We start from the raw sequence: 16,969 nt of genomic DNA, 5'->3' as shown, positions 1-16,969 counted from the left end.
AGGATGTAATTTTTTTTTCCATTTGTTATCGAGCATCAGCTGATAAGGAAAGAGCTTGAAGCTGTCCTCCACATTTAAGATAACAGCAAAAATAACAGGCACTTAGCGTTACCATACTAGGGGCGTGGCAGTTCTCTCTCGTTCGCTTCGCTCCTTTCTCTCTCACGATAAACTCAATGGGGTTGTCTATTTTTAACCTCCTGTTCTTTCCTTTTGGCAGAGTAATCAGTGTGAGCTGAGCTCTTTCCCTGAATGAATCCAAGTAAGCCTGGTGGTTGCGTTCTGAAATGACCAGCAGACAAGCAACTGTCCAGAGGCTGCCCAAAGTATAAACTGTGGTTCTAAAGTACCATGTCCAGCCAAGAAAGTCCTAGTGTGGAGCTTTCTACGACGACAGTCAGTTCAGTTGCTGTGCAGGCTGGGGACTCCAAAATCGTTATAGCTGTCATAAAGGTAAGCTAACAACTTCCTTTTTTCTGTGCGGCTGTGGGCTTCTAGCTGTGTGTTGAAAATCCTAAAGAAAATTCTATGCAATCGGCAGGACACAGCATAGAGAAGACAACGCGGAAAGCACTGTTACTGCTTTCTTAAATTGGCTACTAAGAGGAACCTCTGCAAGTTTCAGCAGTTACCAGAGATTCTCTTTCCTTTCAGTCAGCCAGAAAGCATCTACAGCTGCTTGATTTAAAAAAAAAAAAAGAAAAGAAAGAAAGATAAAGAAAACTTCTAGCATATACTATTAATTTGGTCTTTAAAAGCAAGGCATTGGTAATTGGAAGCTCATGATTGCCTGACTAAAGAGTCCAATGGACCTGTGAAATGCTCGTGATTTTTGAGAGTGGATGTGATGGAGGTGGGAGGAGGCAGGTCCTGACAGACATGGGGAGGGCACCGCTTTAAGCATGATGGAACTCAGAAAACACCTAAGGAAAGGGCTCCGATATGTGCCCTTTGCAACACTGGTTTTGACATGGTAAAGACACTGCTAAATCCTTGTTCAGTAATGAAGACCCTGCAGGGAAAGGTACAAAAGGTTTGTGTCAAATTTGTTCTTAACAGCAGGAAGTAGAAGCCACTTAGGGTTTACGATTACTGCATGTTTTATGACAAGCCATTTGCCCATTTGCAAAGATGACCACACATCTTTGGGTTGAAGAAGACATCCATGATTTTATTCTCCATGGAAATGCCCTGCAAAACAAAACAAAACAAAACAAACAAACAAACAAAAACCTTTCAAGCACTAGACTTGGGCTTTAGATGATATTCCACCTAAATAATTCAGTGTTTAATGAAGGGAAAGCTGGCAAACAAGCTGATGGTCACAAACCAGTTACTTTCAGGTCCCCACCAGGCTTAATTGAATGACTTTTCTGGCCTTTTGTTAGAGCATGGACAGCAAGCGTGTTTACTTTAACTTAATTGCTGTGAGTTTTATGGTAATGTGAAAATTCATACCAGGAAAACAGCACTTGATATTGAGCAAAACGATTCACTATAGAAGGACAGAATGGAAAGTGCTCCTACCGAGGCAGATTTTCTGGTGTTGTGATACTCATCTCCCACAGGAACCAGGCCTCTGCTGACTTCCTCACCCTCCCATCTTTTCAGAGTCCCGGAGTGGAGATGAGAAGAAGCCTGGCGCAGAAGTGGTGCGAACAGACCACTTGCACAGGATTAATGATACTTTGAGTTAACTGCAGATTTCAGCAATGAGGGAAAAGAGGCAAACTCACTATTTTTCAAAAAGTTAACTTTTCATTTCCTCAAATATGAAACATTCTTGGAGCAGGATGAGGAATAATATTAGAGGATAAATTACAGAAGAATCAGAGGTAGCTTGCACACAAAAAAATTACACTGGAAATTACACTGGAAAATTACATGGGAAATTCTTATTTTAACTGAATTGTGTTTCTAAGAATGTTCCCCCACTACCCTCTCCTCAGCTCTCTTACCTTACTGCCATCTCCATACAAAACACACCCCAAGCAATTCAGAGTAGAAAGTCCGTCTTAATGGAATAGGAGTGCCTGTGTGTGATTTATAGTGACTTTCCAAACTGTCTCAGGGGACTGAATAGCTTCTAAAATAGAAACACGTTTTTCTAATTTCTCTTTAGTAATTCATGTATCTACATGCACATGCCTGTTAGTGGTTCCTTTTGCTTAATGAGTTGTTGCTTCTTAGAAAAGCAATTCCTCAGGAAATGCAATGACAAATTATGTCTTAGAGCGGTGTAAATCTTGTGTGGAAAGCAAGTTGACTGTGCTCAAATGGCAGTTGTCACAGGCATCTAATTTTGTTAATATTTTCCTACATGCTTTAATGAATATTCAACAACTAAGGTTGGAAAACAGTATATTTTACCTTTGAAATAAGATAAAAATCAATTCCTTCATCTGATATTTATTATTTTCAGCTAAACCAGCAAGGCCAATGTAAAGACACTTATCAAGCTAAACTGCATTTACAAGAACTTTCCTCTATGGTGAAATTTGCATCCTACTTGCCCAAGTAGAATTTCACTGTTTTTATTGAGTTCAGTTTTATGAGTGAGAGAAGATACAGTTGTGTAAATTATTCTGTAACTTTATAATATTCAGTAATATGTAATCCATCATATGTTTTCCTCATTTGGGAATTTTTAACTCAAATCCTATATGCCATGAGAGAATAATTTATCCTAAGAATAAAAAATAAAGGCCGGGCGCGGTGGCTCAAGCCTGTAATCCCAGCACTTTGGGAGGCCGAGACGGGCGGATCACGAGGTCAGGAGATCGAGACCATCCTGGCTAACACAGTGAAACCCCGTCTCTACTAAAAAATACAAAAAACTAGCCGGGCGAGGTGGCGGGCGTCTGTAGTCCCAGCTACTCGGGAGGCTGAGGCAGGAGAATGGCGTAAACCCGGGAGGCGGAGTTTGCAGTGAGCTGAGATCCGGCCACTGCACTCCAGCGCGGGCGACAGACCGAGACTCCGTCTCAAAAAAAAAAAAAAATAAAATAAAAGGCAGGGCATGGATTTATATTAGATCTGCTGTTTCAATTGAAGTAAACCCCATATCTATGGAAAGAATGGACAAAATAGAAAATAGAAAAAAGTGTTTACTGTATAACTGGAAATTTTAAAGATATATTAAAAATGAGAAGAGTGAAGAGGAAGGAGCAAGAGGAACTAAAAGTGCACTTAATTTAATTTTTATTTTTAGTGTGGCAAATGGGTACAACTTCAACTGGCTGAATCACAGCCCAATCTTCTAGAAATTGGCAGCAGTCAAGATGAAACCAAAAAACTTCTTCATGATCATGAACTTCTTTTGGCCAAGCTCAAGGTAAGATACTAAGATGTGAAGCAAAAACAAAATTAAAGAGAAATTAAAAAACTATTTCTTATACTTCTTGATTCCTCTGCTGTTACTGGCCTAGTGCCACTTTAATATGGTACCAGGTAGATAATGGAAAAATCAGTAGTTATTTACGCACAAACAGCATCAGAGAGAAGTAACAAGATTTAAAAAAATTTTCCCTAATGTGATAGAAAATATGGAATGATAATATTTTCACTGTGGAGAAAAAAGTAATTTTTTTTTTCCTGGCTGCCTCAGTGGAAAAAAAAAACTCCATCATTTTTTCATTTCATGCATTACACCATCAAGTCACAAAAACAGATCCACAATTTCTATTGTTAATGATACCTGCTGGCAAAAATAATTTAGAAGACTTTTCCCCCTGTTGGACTATTGAAAATATCTGATTCCGTGCTTAGTATTAAGAGTTCTTGAAACCAAATAATACTTTTAGTAAAACCAGACATACTATTTTATATATGTTGAGAGTATTTAGTTAGAAATCTAAAAGTAACATTGGTTTGAGGTTGCCAGATAAAGGCCAGATAGGATCAGAGCCAGCTACATAATTTGTAAGACCCAGGGCAAATAAAAATTTGGAGCTTTTTTTCAAAAAGCAGGGAGAGGCATTTTCTTGACCTGTCATGTTGTATTTTGTTCACTACTTAATGTCTAGCTCCTTCATGTGTAAGATGAGTGCAGACCCTCACAGGTACATGGCCTCACCCATGACTCAGTGCAAAGGACTGGGTTTGTCCCCACCCTTCTTAAGTTTCACCTTGGCCACAGCTCCGGCTATAGGAGGTGGCAACAGTCACTGAGTGGAGCTGAGGAGCAGACAGAACAGCCGACTCTATCTCCGGGAGATAGGACTGCATGTCTGATGAGGTGCCAAGCCCTCAGAACTTGCTCTGTTGTCCCATTGGACTTAATTTACAAAACACAAATGTAAAGAATTTCAACACAGGAACAGATACAGCATTAAACCCTAAATGGTGTTCCATTCTGAGGAACCTCTGAGGGAGCCAGCCCTGTGAGTAATAACCTCATAGACAAATGAAATATCTTCACTAAAATCAAAGAAGTTCAAAGAGGTTTAATGAGGATTCAGAGGACTGCAAAGACTAGGATGCTCTACATTTTTAGTACTTTAATATTACTGTTTTCTTTGTTACATCTAGGCTGAAATTCATACTTGCTTTCTAAATTTAGAAGCAGATTTGATCTGCATCTGATATATAGACAGTGGTTTTCTGCTTGAACAGTGGTAAAAGTAATTGAGTAAATGAAACCAAGAAGTTGAAGAAAGAATTAGTACAAAGACGAAGGCCCTTAGAATGCAGAATTTATTCCCGTTTGACAACTCCTTACTCTGGGATTTAAGTTGTCTTGAAAGGCAGAAATCCCTAGTTATTATTAAGTCTTTTGTTATGTAGGAAAACCCCATTATGATATGGAAGATCAATGAACCAGGAATTAAAACACCTATTGTTTAGCTCTACTTATGTCACAAACTAGTGTGATTTGGCTAACAACTCAAGGTCTTCCTGCTACACAAAAAGTTGTGTAAACTTGTCGTGAATCCCCAATTCCATGAACTGTAGAAACACAATACTTACTTGAAGTTTCTGACCATTTCCAGAAGTTTGCTTTCTCATGATCTCTTGTGTCCCCAGCTCCTTTGTATATACCAGCCAACTGTTTCGGCTGAAGCTAACCTGGGCTTGAAACCACATATTTTCCCCAGTTCCCGCTAGTAATTCATGCCCAGCCAGCATTTCCCAGTCCACTGATAAATTGTGGGTAGTGGTGGGTGAGCTCAGCTCAGTTTGGAACTCTCAGGCTACCTCACTTCTCCCTTCATCCCTACTCCATCCAGGACTACAGAAGGGAAATGCCTTCTTAAGTGCAGCAATTCAGCTCCTGCCTTCTACCCTGTGCTCAAATGTGCATACCTAAATCCATCCCGTAGCTCAGCTAGAAAAGGGTTTTTCTGTAGTATAGTTTGAAGTTGGGTAGAGTGATGCCTCCAGCATCATTCTTTTGCTTAGGATTGCCTTGTTATTTGGGCTCTTCTTCGGTTTCATATGAATTTTAAAAGTTTTTTTCTAATACTGTGAAGAATGTCAATGGTAGTTTAATGGGAATAGTATTGAATCTATAAATTGCTTTGGGCAGTATGGCCATTTTCACGATATTGATTCTTCCTATCCATGAGCATGGAATGTTCTTCTATTTGTTTGTGTCATCTCTGATTTCTTCAAGCAGTGGTTTGCAGTTCCCCTAAAAGAAGTCCTTCACTTTTCTTGTTAGTTGTATTCCTAGGTATTTTATTCTTTTTGTGGCAGTTGTGAATGGGAGTTCATTTGTGATTTGGCTCTCGGCTTGCCTGATGTTGGTGTATAGGAATGCCAGCGATTTTTGCACATTGATTTTGTATCCTGAGACTTTGCTGAAGTAGCTTGTTAGCTTCAGAAGCTTTTGGTCTGAGATGATGGGATTTTTCCTATATCTTTAGATGTAGGATCATGTCATCTGCAAAGCTAGTTTTACTTCCTCTCTTCCTATTTGAATGTTCTTCATTTGTTTCTCTTGCCTGATTGCCCTGGCCACAACTTCCAATACTATGTTGAATAGGCTTCCTTGTCTTGTACTGGTGTGCAAGGGGAGTGCTTCCAGCTTCTGCCCATTCAATATAATATTGGCTGTGGGTTTGTCATATATGACTCTTGTTATTTTGAAGCATGTTCCTTCAATACCTAGTTTATTCAGAGTTTTTAACATGAAGGAATGTTGAATTTTATCAAAGGCCTTTTGTGTGTCTATTGAGATTATCATGTGGTTTTTGTCTTTAGTTCTGTTTACGTAATGAATCACATTTATTGATTTGCATATGGGGAATGAAGCCTATTGATTGTGGTGGATAAGCTTTTTGATGTGCTGCTGGATTTGGTTTGCTAGTATTTTGTTGAACTTCATTTTTGCATTGATGTTCATCAAGGCCTGAAGTTTTCTTTTTTGTTGTATCTCTGCCAGATTTTGGCATAAGGACAAGTTAGGAGTCCCTCCTCCTCAATTTTTGGAATAGTTTCAGTAGGAATGGTACCAGCTCTTCTTTATACCTCTGATAGAAGTCAACTGTAAGTCCATCTGGTCCTGGGCTTTTTTTGGTTGGCAGGCTATTTATTACTGCCTCAATTTCAGAACTCATTATTGATCTATTCAAGGATTCAATTTCTTCCTGGTTCAGTCTTGGGAGGGTGCATGTGTCCAGGAATTTATTCATTTTTTTCTAGATTTTCTAGTTTATGTGCATAGAGGTGTTTATAGTATTCTCTGATGATTGTTTGTATTTCTGTTGGGTCAGTGGTAATAACCCCCTTATCATTTCAAATTGTGTTTATTTGATGCTTCTCTCTTTTCTTCTTTATTAGTCTTGCTAGTGGCCTATCTATTGTATTAATTGTTTTCAAAAAACTAGCTTTTTGGATTCATTGATTTTTTGAAAGTTTTTTTGTGTCTCTATCTCTTTCAGTTCAGCTCTGATCTTGGTTATTTCTTGTCTTCTGTCAGCTTAAGTGGTTTGTTGTTCTTGGGTCTTTCTTTTAGTTATGATGTTAGGTTGTTAACTTGAGATTTTTCTAGCTTTTTGATGAGGGCATTTTAGTGCTATAAATTTCTCTTTTCATACTGCTTTAGCTGCATCCCAGAGATTCTGGTACATTGTATCTTTGTTCTCATTAGTTTCAAAGAACTTACTAGGCTGGGCACAGTGGTTCATGCCTGTCATCCCAGCGCTTTGGCAGGCCAAGGTGGGTGGATCACCTGAGGTCAGGAGTCTGAGACCAGCCTGGCTAACATGGTGAAACCTCGTCTCTACTAAAAATACAAAAATTAGCCAGGCGTAATGGTGTGCAACTGTAATCCCAGCCACTTGGGAGGCTGAGGCAGGAGAATTTATGGAACCCAGGAGGCAGAGGTTGCAGTAAGCTGAGATCACGCCATTGCGCTCCAGCCTGGGTCACAGAGCAAGACTCTGTCTTTAAAAAAAAAAAAAAAAAAAAAAGAACTTCTTGATTTCTGCCTTAATTTCATTATTTGACCAAGAGTCATCCTGGGGCACATTGTTCAATTTTCATTTAGTTGTATGATTTTGAGTGAATTTCTTAATCTCAACTTCTAATTCTAATTTGATTGTACTATTGCCTGAGAGACTGTTATGATTTCAGTTCTTTTGCATTGGCTGAGGAATCTTTTACTTCTGATTATGTGATCAATTTTAAAGTAAGTGCCATGTGGCGATGAGAATAATGTATGTTCTGTTGTTTTGGTGTGGACGGTTCTGTATATAACTATCAGGTCCACAGTTAAAGTCTGGGGCGGTGTTAAAGTCTACCACTATTATTGTGTGGGGGTCTAAGTCTCTTTGAAGTTCTCTAAGAACTTGCTTTATGAATCTGGGTTCTCCTGTATTGGGTACATATATATTTAGGATATTCAGCTCTTCTTGTTGAATTGAACTTTTTACCTTTATGCAATGCTCTTCTTTGTCTTTTTAAGTCTTTGTTGGTTTACAGTCTCTTTTGTCAGAAACTTGGAATGCAAATCTTAATTTTTCTGTTTTCTATTTGCTTGGTAAATTTTCCTCCATCCCTGTATTTTGAGCCTATGTGAGTCTTTGCATGTGAGATGATCTCTTGAAGACAGCATACCAATGGGTCTTGGTTCTTTATCCCACTTGCCATTCTGTGTCTTTTAAATGGGCGTTTCCATTTACATTTAAGGTTAGTATTGTTATGTGTAGATTTAATCTTGTCATCATGGTGCTAGCTGGTTATTTGGCCAAAAAACCCCACAACCAACCCCATTAAATAATAGGCAAAGGACATGAACAGACACTTCTCAAAAGAAGACATACATACAGCCGACAAACATTAAAAAAAAGCTCAAAATCACTGATCAATGGAGAAATGTAAATCAAAACCACAATGAGATACCATCTCACACCAGTCAGAATGACTATTATTAAAATGTCAAAAAACAGTAGACGTGGCTGGGTGCGGTGGCTCACGCCTGTAGTCCTAGCACTTTGGGAGGCCGAGGCGGGTGGATTGTGAGGTCAAGAGATTGAGACCATCCTGGCTAACACGGTGAAACCCCATCTCTACTAAAGATACAAAAAATTAGCCGGCCGTGGTGGCAGGCACCTGTAGTCCCAGCTACTCAGGAGGCTGAGACAGGAGAATGGTGTGAACCCAGGAGGCAGGGCTTGCAGTGAGCTGAGATCATGCCACTGCACTCCAGCCTGGGTGACAGAGTGAGACTCCGTCTAAAAAAAATAAGCCAGGCACAGTGACTCACACCTATAATCCCAGCACTCTGGGAGGCCAAGGCGGGCAGATCATGAGGTCAGGCAATTGAGACCATCCTGGCTAACATGATGAAACCCCAACTCTACTAAAAATACAAAAAATTAGCTGGGCGTGGTGGTGGGTGCTTGTAGTCCCAGCTACTCGGGAGGCTGAGGCAGGAGAATGTCATGAACCTGACAGGCGGGGCTTGCAGTGAGCTGAGATCACACCACTGCACTCCAGCCTGAGTGACAGAGCGAGACTCTGTCACAAAACAAAACAAAACCAAATGGAAAAACAACAGAAGCTGGTGAGGTTGTGGAGAAAAAGGAATGCTGTTACCATGCTGGTAGGAGTGTAAATTAGTTGAATCATTGTGGAATTGTGGAAGACAGTGTGGCATTTCCTCAAAGACCTAGAGGCAGAAATACCATTCAACCCATCAACCCCATTACTGGGTATATACCCAAAGGAATGTAAATCATTCTGTTATAAAGTTATATGCATGAGCATGCTCATTGCAATACTATTCATGATAGCAAAGACATGGAATCAACTTAAAACCCCACCAATGATAGACTGGATAAAGAAAATGTGGTACATATATACCATGGAATATGATGCAGCCATAAACAGGAATGAGATCATGTCCTTTGCAGGGGCATAGATGGAGCTGGAGGCCATTGTCCTTAGCAAACTAACTCAGAAACAGAAAACCAAATACCATGTGTTCTTACTTATAAGGAGGAGCTGAATGATGAGACCACATGGACACAGTTGGGGGAGCGACACACAATGGTGCCTGTCAGAGGGTGGGAGGTGGGAGGAGGGAGAGCATCAGGAATAATAGCTAATGGATGCTGGGCTTAATACCTGGGTGATGGGATGATCTGTATAGCAAACCACCATAGCACACTTTACCTATATAACAAACCTGCCCATCCTGTACATTTAGCCCTAAACTTAAAATTAAAGTTGGAAATAAAAAAAGAAGAGGGGTTTCCATTTCTATCCTCTTTAGAAAGCACTGGTTCTAGAGTTAAACATCTTGTTCTTTGATGCCATTCAGGCTACATGTGGACTAGCCATTTAAGTTTTCTGGACTTCAGACTTTTTATATTTAAAATGAAGGAAGAGGACAGATTAAAGCTTCATATTTATTGTGGATCCTACCATAATGTACCATTCTCCCTCCCTGCACATGGATCTAAGAAAATGAGGTCTCAAACAAAAAGATCTTTTACCTTCATCTAGACCTCTAGCCATAACCTCTTAAGGTCCATCTTTCATATTCTCCCCCAACTACTCACCACTCTCAATCCAGCCACTCAGCCCTAACAAACTTTAACTAGTAGTTTCATCATCTAGATATACCTAAATCTAATATTATGAGTCTAAAAAAGAAGACAATGATCAAGGAGTCTGAAGTCTATTTCAGATTTGCTGAGAAAAGACTTTTAAAAATAATGAAAATGTAAATTCCATTTCACAAATGGATAGATCATAAATTCAACCAATTTACTAGTTAATATGCTGTCAAGATAGGCACAGACTTAACCTGCAGCAGAAAATTGTTAGATCCAAGTTGGTTTGAATGTGAGCTTTTGAAGGATGAGGACATTAGTAGTTCAATAAGCCAATAGTACTTAATATTTAATGTTTATTCCAGTCCTTTTTGTATGTACAGGGTCTTGCAATTTGTTCTAATCATAAAGAATGCTGTGAAAATGGCATTGGAAGGGTGTAGTATTTGGTGCTGAGTCCACTCTGATTTGGGCACAACACTTAGTCTCTCTGGTCTCAGGGTCTTTATTTGAGAAATTAGAATAATAATAACGGTTACCTTCACACACCTAAAAAGAAAATTTGGGGAAGAAATACAATAATATATGGAAGCACATGCTACTTTTCAAAGAAAAAGTGGCATAATTATTATGTTAATGAGTACATCAGAGTAATTTGATATATTAAATGTTTAATTTAATAGAAAAGCTATTTTCTGCTTTCCACTGAAAATTATCTCAAACTCTAGTAATATAGACTAAAGAAAAACATTCTGAAAACCCAGAATTTTTATAAGTGCCTCTAATGTTGGTAATATCTGTACCCTAGAGATCTTATTTTCCCTTCTGCGATGTACTTAATCTCAGTGGAGTGTCCAGAGAAAAAATATTTTCCTGTTTTCAGTGATGAAAATATAATCAAGTGGAAAAAACTTTAATTCCCAAAAGGCATCTAGATTTCCAAACCGTATTCAAATCATTTGCAATGAAAAAGAAAGATTCCAGAAAAGGTAGATTTAAACCAGGTAAAGAAGATCTGCCTGTGGCTACTATTGACATACATCCTCAGGTGAGGTGCAGAGTGTTAAAGGAAGAAAAAAAGTTGGAAATTCCTTAGGGAAGTTGCCAAGAATGTTCTTCTTAACATGTGACTTTCCATTACATTGCTGTTGTCCGGGGGAATTATGACTGTAAGAATCAGGAAAACCTCCTGGGCACTGGCAACTGTAGTTGCAGTTAGCATTCAGTGAAGAATGACCCTTTAGAGTGGTAAAACTCTGGAAAATTTCACCTCTAATTGGACTCTCATAAATTTACTGGTATCCTGTTCTGACTGAATCTCCAACTCAGGGAATGCTTGCCCTATTTCTATTTTCTGAGCCAGAAATGAATGATGAATGTACTGTAAATAGAATATATTATTAGTAAAACTAAAAGTCTTATAAAAGACTTACATAAAAGAGATAGCGAGGTTTTCTGGTGTTGATGTGAAATATTTACTAAGAATGCATTTAGAAAATATTTTTATTATGGTAAAATACACATAACGTATAATTTGCCATTTTATTCATTTTATATGTACAATTCAGTGGCATTAGTTACATTCGCAGTGTTTTGCAACCATCACCACTATCTATTTCCAAAACTTTCTCATCACCCCAAACAGAAACTCAGTACCCAGTAAAAAAAATAACTCTAATTATTACTTCCACTGGTAAGCTCTAATCCACTTTTTGTCTCTATGAATTTGTCTTTTCTAGGTACCTCATATAAATGGAATCACACAATATTTGTCCTTTTGTACCTGACTTATTTCACTTAGCATATGATGTTTTCAAGGTTCACCCATATTGCAGCATGTATCAGACCTTCATTCCTTTTTGCATAATGAATAATAATCCATTATAATGACATGGTACATTTTGTTTATTCATTCATCTGTCAATAGACACTTAAGTTGTTTCCACTTTTTGGCCCTTATGAATGATGCTACAATGAACATTGGTGTACGAGTATCTGTTTGAGTACCTGTTTTCAATTCTTTTGAATATATATATAGGAGCAAAATTGCTGGGTCCCATGCTGGGTATTTCTGTTTTTAGCGTTTTGAGGAAACACCAAAATATTTTCCACAGCAACTGCATTAACTTTTGTTCCCACCAACATTATATGTGTTCCAATTGGTCCACATCCTGTCCATAACTTGTTGTTTCTTGTTTGTTTCTTTTTAAAAAAGTCGTAGCCATCCTGTTAGGTGTGAAGTGATATATCATTGTGGTTTTAATTTGGATTTCCCTAAAGTGGATGATGTTGAGCATCTTTTCATGAGCTTATTAGCCAATGTATATCTCTTTTGGTGAAATATCTATTCAAATTCTTTATCCACTTTTAAAGCAAGTTGTTTGGATTTTTTGTTGTTGAGTTGTAGAAGTTCTTTTTATATTTTCGATATTAATGGCTTATCACACACATGATTTACAAATATCTTCTGCCATTCTGTAGGTTGCTTCTCATTTTCTTGATGATATTCTTTAAGAATGTATTCCAAAGCTGTGTGACTTGAATTATTTATATTTGCATATTAGAGGAAATTTCATAGCATGTGTGTTGCAAATGTGATGAAACACTTTCAGACAGTGTTAGAAGAGGACTAACCTGTTTTACATTATCTGTGTCACAGCAGTGTTTTACTCTAAATGCTTACTTTATATAGGAGCCAATTTATCTCTTTCCCTGTGCTCCTGTCGACCCACACTTCTCTGAGAAGTGTTGGGGAAGATGTTTCCATTTATATCTCCTCACTTTCTCTTTCCTACACAAGTAGGGAGGCCTGTGTCACCTTATTGGTGAGACTGGGGGAGCCTCAAGGGCTCTTTCCGCAGATCCACTTAACTATGGGCTGCAGGCTCTCTTCTCTCTCTGCTTCTGCTCACCTGGCCAGATGTCCCCACCTGGCAGACACAGGCCACAATCCCACCTAGGGCATCCAGTTACGTATCTGTGCCTCAGATCTGCCTCTCTCCACAGGGAGGTTCTATGGGATAGGTTATAGGGAGAAAATGCAGAAATGCAAATCAACCCCATCCTCCAATCTAGCTTTACCAGTAATAACAGCATATATTCTTATCCCTCCCTCACCCGGACTTCTATTTCTCAGTTGATTCAGAATCTTGAAGGGAAAGGAATGAGATCAATTGGCACCTTCCAAATTCCAACACGAATTGATCTGTGTTTGAAATAGATGGTGTTCTCGGCTTCTATGTATGTAAAGTTCCTGCCTTATTTTTCGTGGATCATTTTGAAGAAGGTGACTGGAACAACGTGGGAACAATGCCGGAATTGTGGCCGGGTGGTAATTAGTCAGTGCTTTAATTTCTCTTTTAGGGTTTTGAAAATGGAGAACTTTTTCCACTAAAAAATGAAAATAGTGTTCTCATAACTATGAGGCAGCACAACTTCCTGGTGACTTTCCCTGCCTTGCTTGGCACCTTGCTTCTTTATATAATATTTTCTTTCCCTGGTTCATTTCCAGTGGCTAGAAGGGAGCAGTACAGTGGTCCAAGAGGCTAAAGTTTAAATAGCATTCTTTATATTTGAAAAGTACCTTGGCCGATTCTGTAAAATATGGTTTTCACAAATAGATGTGAGACATGTTGATTTAAGAGAGTCTAGGGTATCCATTAAAATAGGCTTCCTCAACATAGAGTTAGGGTACATAATATTCTGGATATCACAAATAATTTGTTACCAGTTCAGGTTGAGTGGGCGTTTAGAGTATGACCATAACCAATGAAGTGTTGATGGAGTTGATTTACCAAAAGGGCAAGAATTCTAGGAGAGAATTTTGTAGGCAGAGACCGAAGAGTAAGAAAATTTACAAAAGACACTCCTGACCTTGGCCCTGTCCTGGCCCAGGCATCAAGGTTGGACTTCTTAGCAGAGGCTGACAGGCCTGTGAAAAAGATGAGGCACACACCATACTTCTTTGTTGCTGGGACACCAAATGACACAGAATAGGCAAAAAAGAGAGGTATCCTCCATATTTCTGCAAGGAACAGAAAGAACCTGGCTTGGTTATAGCAAATACTGTCAACTCTTTTGGCAGCTTTGAAAAGACCTAGTACTCAGGAATATTATGGTAGATGAAAGATGGCTATTAATTCTTTGAAATGTCTCCTCCTGAGAAGTGGGATCTATGTCCCTTCCCTTAAAATAGGAGACTCTGTGACTGTTTAGAGTAATATGATGATGTTGTGCCATATTCTGGGCCCAGGCCTCAAGAGACTGGCTGCTTTTACTTCCTGAAACTTGGAATTGTTACTCTGGAAACCCACCTACCTTGTGAGGAAGTCAAACAGCACTGTAGAGAAGCCCATGTAGAAGAGAACTGAGGCTCCCAGGTAACAGCTTTGGCTGAAATCGAACAGTCAATCAACTTCCAGTCATGTGAGTGAGCCACCTTGGAAGTGGATTCTCCAACCCCAGTTGAGCTTCCCAGCTGACTTGCATGGGGCAGAGACGAGCCTTCTCCACTGAGTCCTGCCCAAATTGAGAATCATGAACAAAGTAAATGGTTGCTTGTTTCAGGCTACTAGAATTTGGGGTGGCATGTTACACAGCCACAACTGGAACAGAGTGCAAATGCAGAAGGAGCACCCTATAGGGATTTTGAAGGCAGTGCTCATAAATGAAAAGGCACAGGCAGAGGAAAACAAGAGTTTTTATGGGAAGACAGTGGATAAGTGGAACTGAGTTTCTCTAAAGAGAAAGATGGGGTGATAATCCTAACGATAAGTAAAAAGAAAATTCTGAATTTATGAGAGATTTACTTTATGAAGAATGAATGAGAACAGATTCAAAGATATGTCTACCATAATGTTAGACTGTTTGACTTGCATTCTGATAAAGTTTCTTGATAGAAAAATGTTGTAGTTATAATTCAGCACACAGATATATACACAAACTATTATGGGTATATTGTGGAAAATAGGGTATTTAGTTCTTCCAGGAAAACCTTGACAGAAAAAGTGATATTTGAGCTGCCCTGGAGATGAATATGAGTTTTCCAGAACCCATAGACTAATTTAATGGACAAACAATAGATAGGGAGAAAAATATTTGCAATTTACATGAAAGTCAAATGGTTATAATCCTTCATATTGGTAAGAAATATAAATGAAATCAATAAAAAATGGACAATTTACAAAAGAGAAATACATTTCCAGCAAACATTTAAAAAGATCAACATCAGAATTACCTGAGAAATGAAACAATAATTAAAAAGATACACCATTATTTGCTAATATACCATTATGAATTCAAAATAGCAATAACATCTAATGATGGTGAGAATGTGAGTAAAGACTGGTTGAGACTTTGGATTGACACAAGCTTTTGGAAACTGGAAAGCATGAAAATGTAAAATGCATGCATTCTGTGATCTACTAACTTCACCTCCAGGAAACTATCCTTGGAAATGAAAGCACTAGTAGAGATATTGATATAAAGATGCTTTTGATCTGATATTGACCATGTTTTCACATTTTTTTAAACTTTTAAGTTCAGAGGTACATGTGCAGGTTTGCTATTTAGGTAAGATTGTGTCATGGGGGTTTGTTGTACAGATTATTTCGTCACCCAGATATTAAGCCTAGCACTCTACTAGTTATTTTCCTGATCCTCTCATTCCTCCCACCATCCACCCTCCATTAGAACCCAATGTCTCTTGTTCCCCTCTATGTGTCCATGTCCATCTGTCCTCATCATATAGCTCCCATTTACAAGTGAGAACATGCAAAATTTGGTTTTCTGTTAATGCTTTAGTTTGCTAAGGATAATGGCCTCCAGCTCCATCTATGTCCCTGCAAAGGACATTATCTCATTCTTTTTTATTGCTGCATAGTATTCCATGGTGTTTACCACATTTTCTTTATTCAGTGTACCATTGATGGGCATTTAGGTTGATTCCCTGTCTTTGCTATTGTGAAGAGTGCTGCAATGAACATGTGTTTTTAGTAGAACAACCTAACTAGAAACAAAACAATATACAATAACAGGGGAAATAAAATTTTAAATTGGTAATTTATGCTTTTTTCATACTGTGAAATATTATGCTGAGCCCTAGGTTTCTTACTTGTGACATAGATAAATACAGAAGTTTAAGCCAGTGTTCATTGGGCTTTATGTTATTTGTCACTAAAAACATTTCTATTTGAAAGGCCAGGATCATAGCTAGCATTTTTGAAATCATAGGCCTGTAGTCTCCAGATATTAGTTTTCTATTTAGAAGGTAGTCCTTTAAAATATAAGCCTACAAACAAAATTTTTTCATGGAAAATAGAACCCATAGTCCTTATTAGTATGACAAAAAGGCTCTAGGTCTGAGATTTAGACAGACAGGACAAAACTCTGACTGTTCAATGTAAATGAAAATGACAGAGATAAAGTGGACACAGAATCCATCCATCCCCTACTCCCAATCTTCAATACGTCTGAGTAAGATTATATACTTTTGTATTCTGTCAAGAAGGTAGCAGTTCTTTCTACTCTAGAAAAGACATGAAATTGTCTCTCAGTACCTATGTAGGATTGGTTCCAGGATCTCTGCAGATACCAAAATTCACTGATGCTCAAGTCCCTTATATAAAATGGCATAGTATTTGTGTATAAGCTATGCACATCCTCCTTTATACTTTAAATCATCTCTAGATGACTTATAATATATAAAATAATGTAAACATTATGCAAATATTATACCACATTGGTTTCATATTTGTATTAATTTTTGTTATGTTATTTTTTTCTGAATATTTTTATACATGGTTTATTGAATCTGTGGATGTGGATGTGAAGAACCAACTGTCCATATGTATTGTACTTAGCCTAGAATGAGAGGATTTTCTTTTATTTTGTTTTGGTTTGTCTGTGTGTTTTAAGTCCACTATGACTCCTGCCTGATTAGCCTTAGCCAGAATGCTTCTTTTCTA

The 16,969-nt window shown here is 38.2% G+C and overlaps 1 protein-coding gene across 7 annotated transcripts in view; it reads left to right on the top strand.

Annotated features, from left to right (window-relative positions):
- Positions 1-16,969, top strand: part of LOC105499520 (coiled-coil domain containing 141) — a 263,883-nt gene that overhangs the window by 11,029 nt on the left and 235,885 nt on the right. For all 7 annotated transcript variants that reach the window (XM_011772110.3, XM_071073848.1, XM_071073845.1 and 4 more), the window contains exons 2-3: positions 221-453; positions 3,212-3,334. In XM_011772110.3, the coding sequence (XP_011770412.2) occupies positions 352-453; positions 3,212-3,334 (225 nt within the window). In that variant the 5' untranslated portion in view covers positions 221-351. The remainder of the gene's footprint in view (positions 1-220; positions 454-3,211; positions 3,335-16,969) is intronic.

Source organism: Macaca nemestrina, chromosome 11 (genome assembly GCF_043159975.1).
Source record: "Macaca nemestrina isolate mMacNem1 chromosome 11, mMacNem.hap1, whole genome shotgun sequence".
In the NCBI taxonomy this organism is placed as follows: Eukaryota; Metazoa; Chordata; class Mammalia; order Primates; family Cercopithecidae; genus Macaca; species Macaca nemestrina.
The sequence above is the reverse complement of the archived record's forward strand: the minus strand, read 5'-3'. Positions and strand labels throughout refer to the sequence as shown.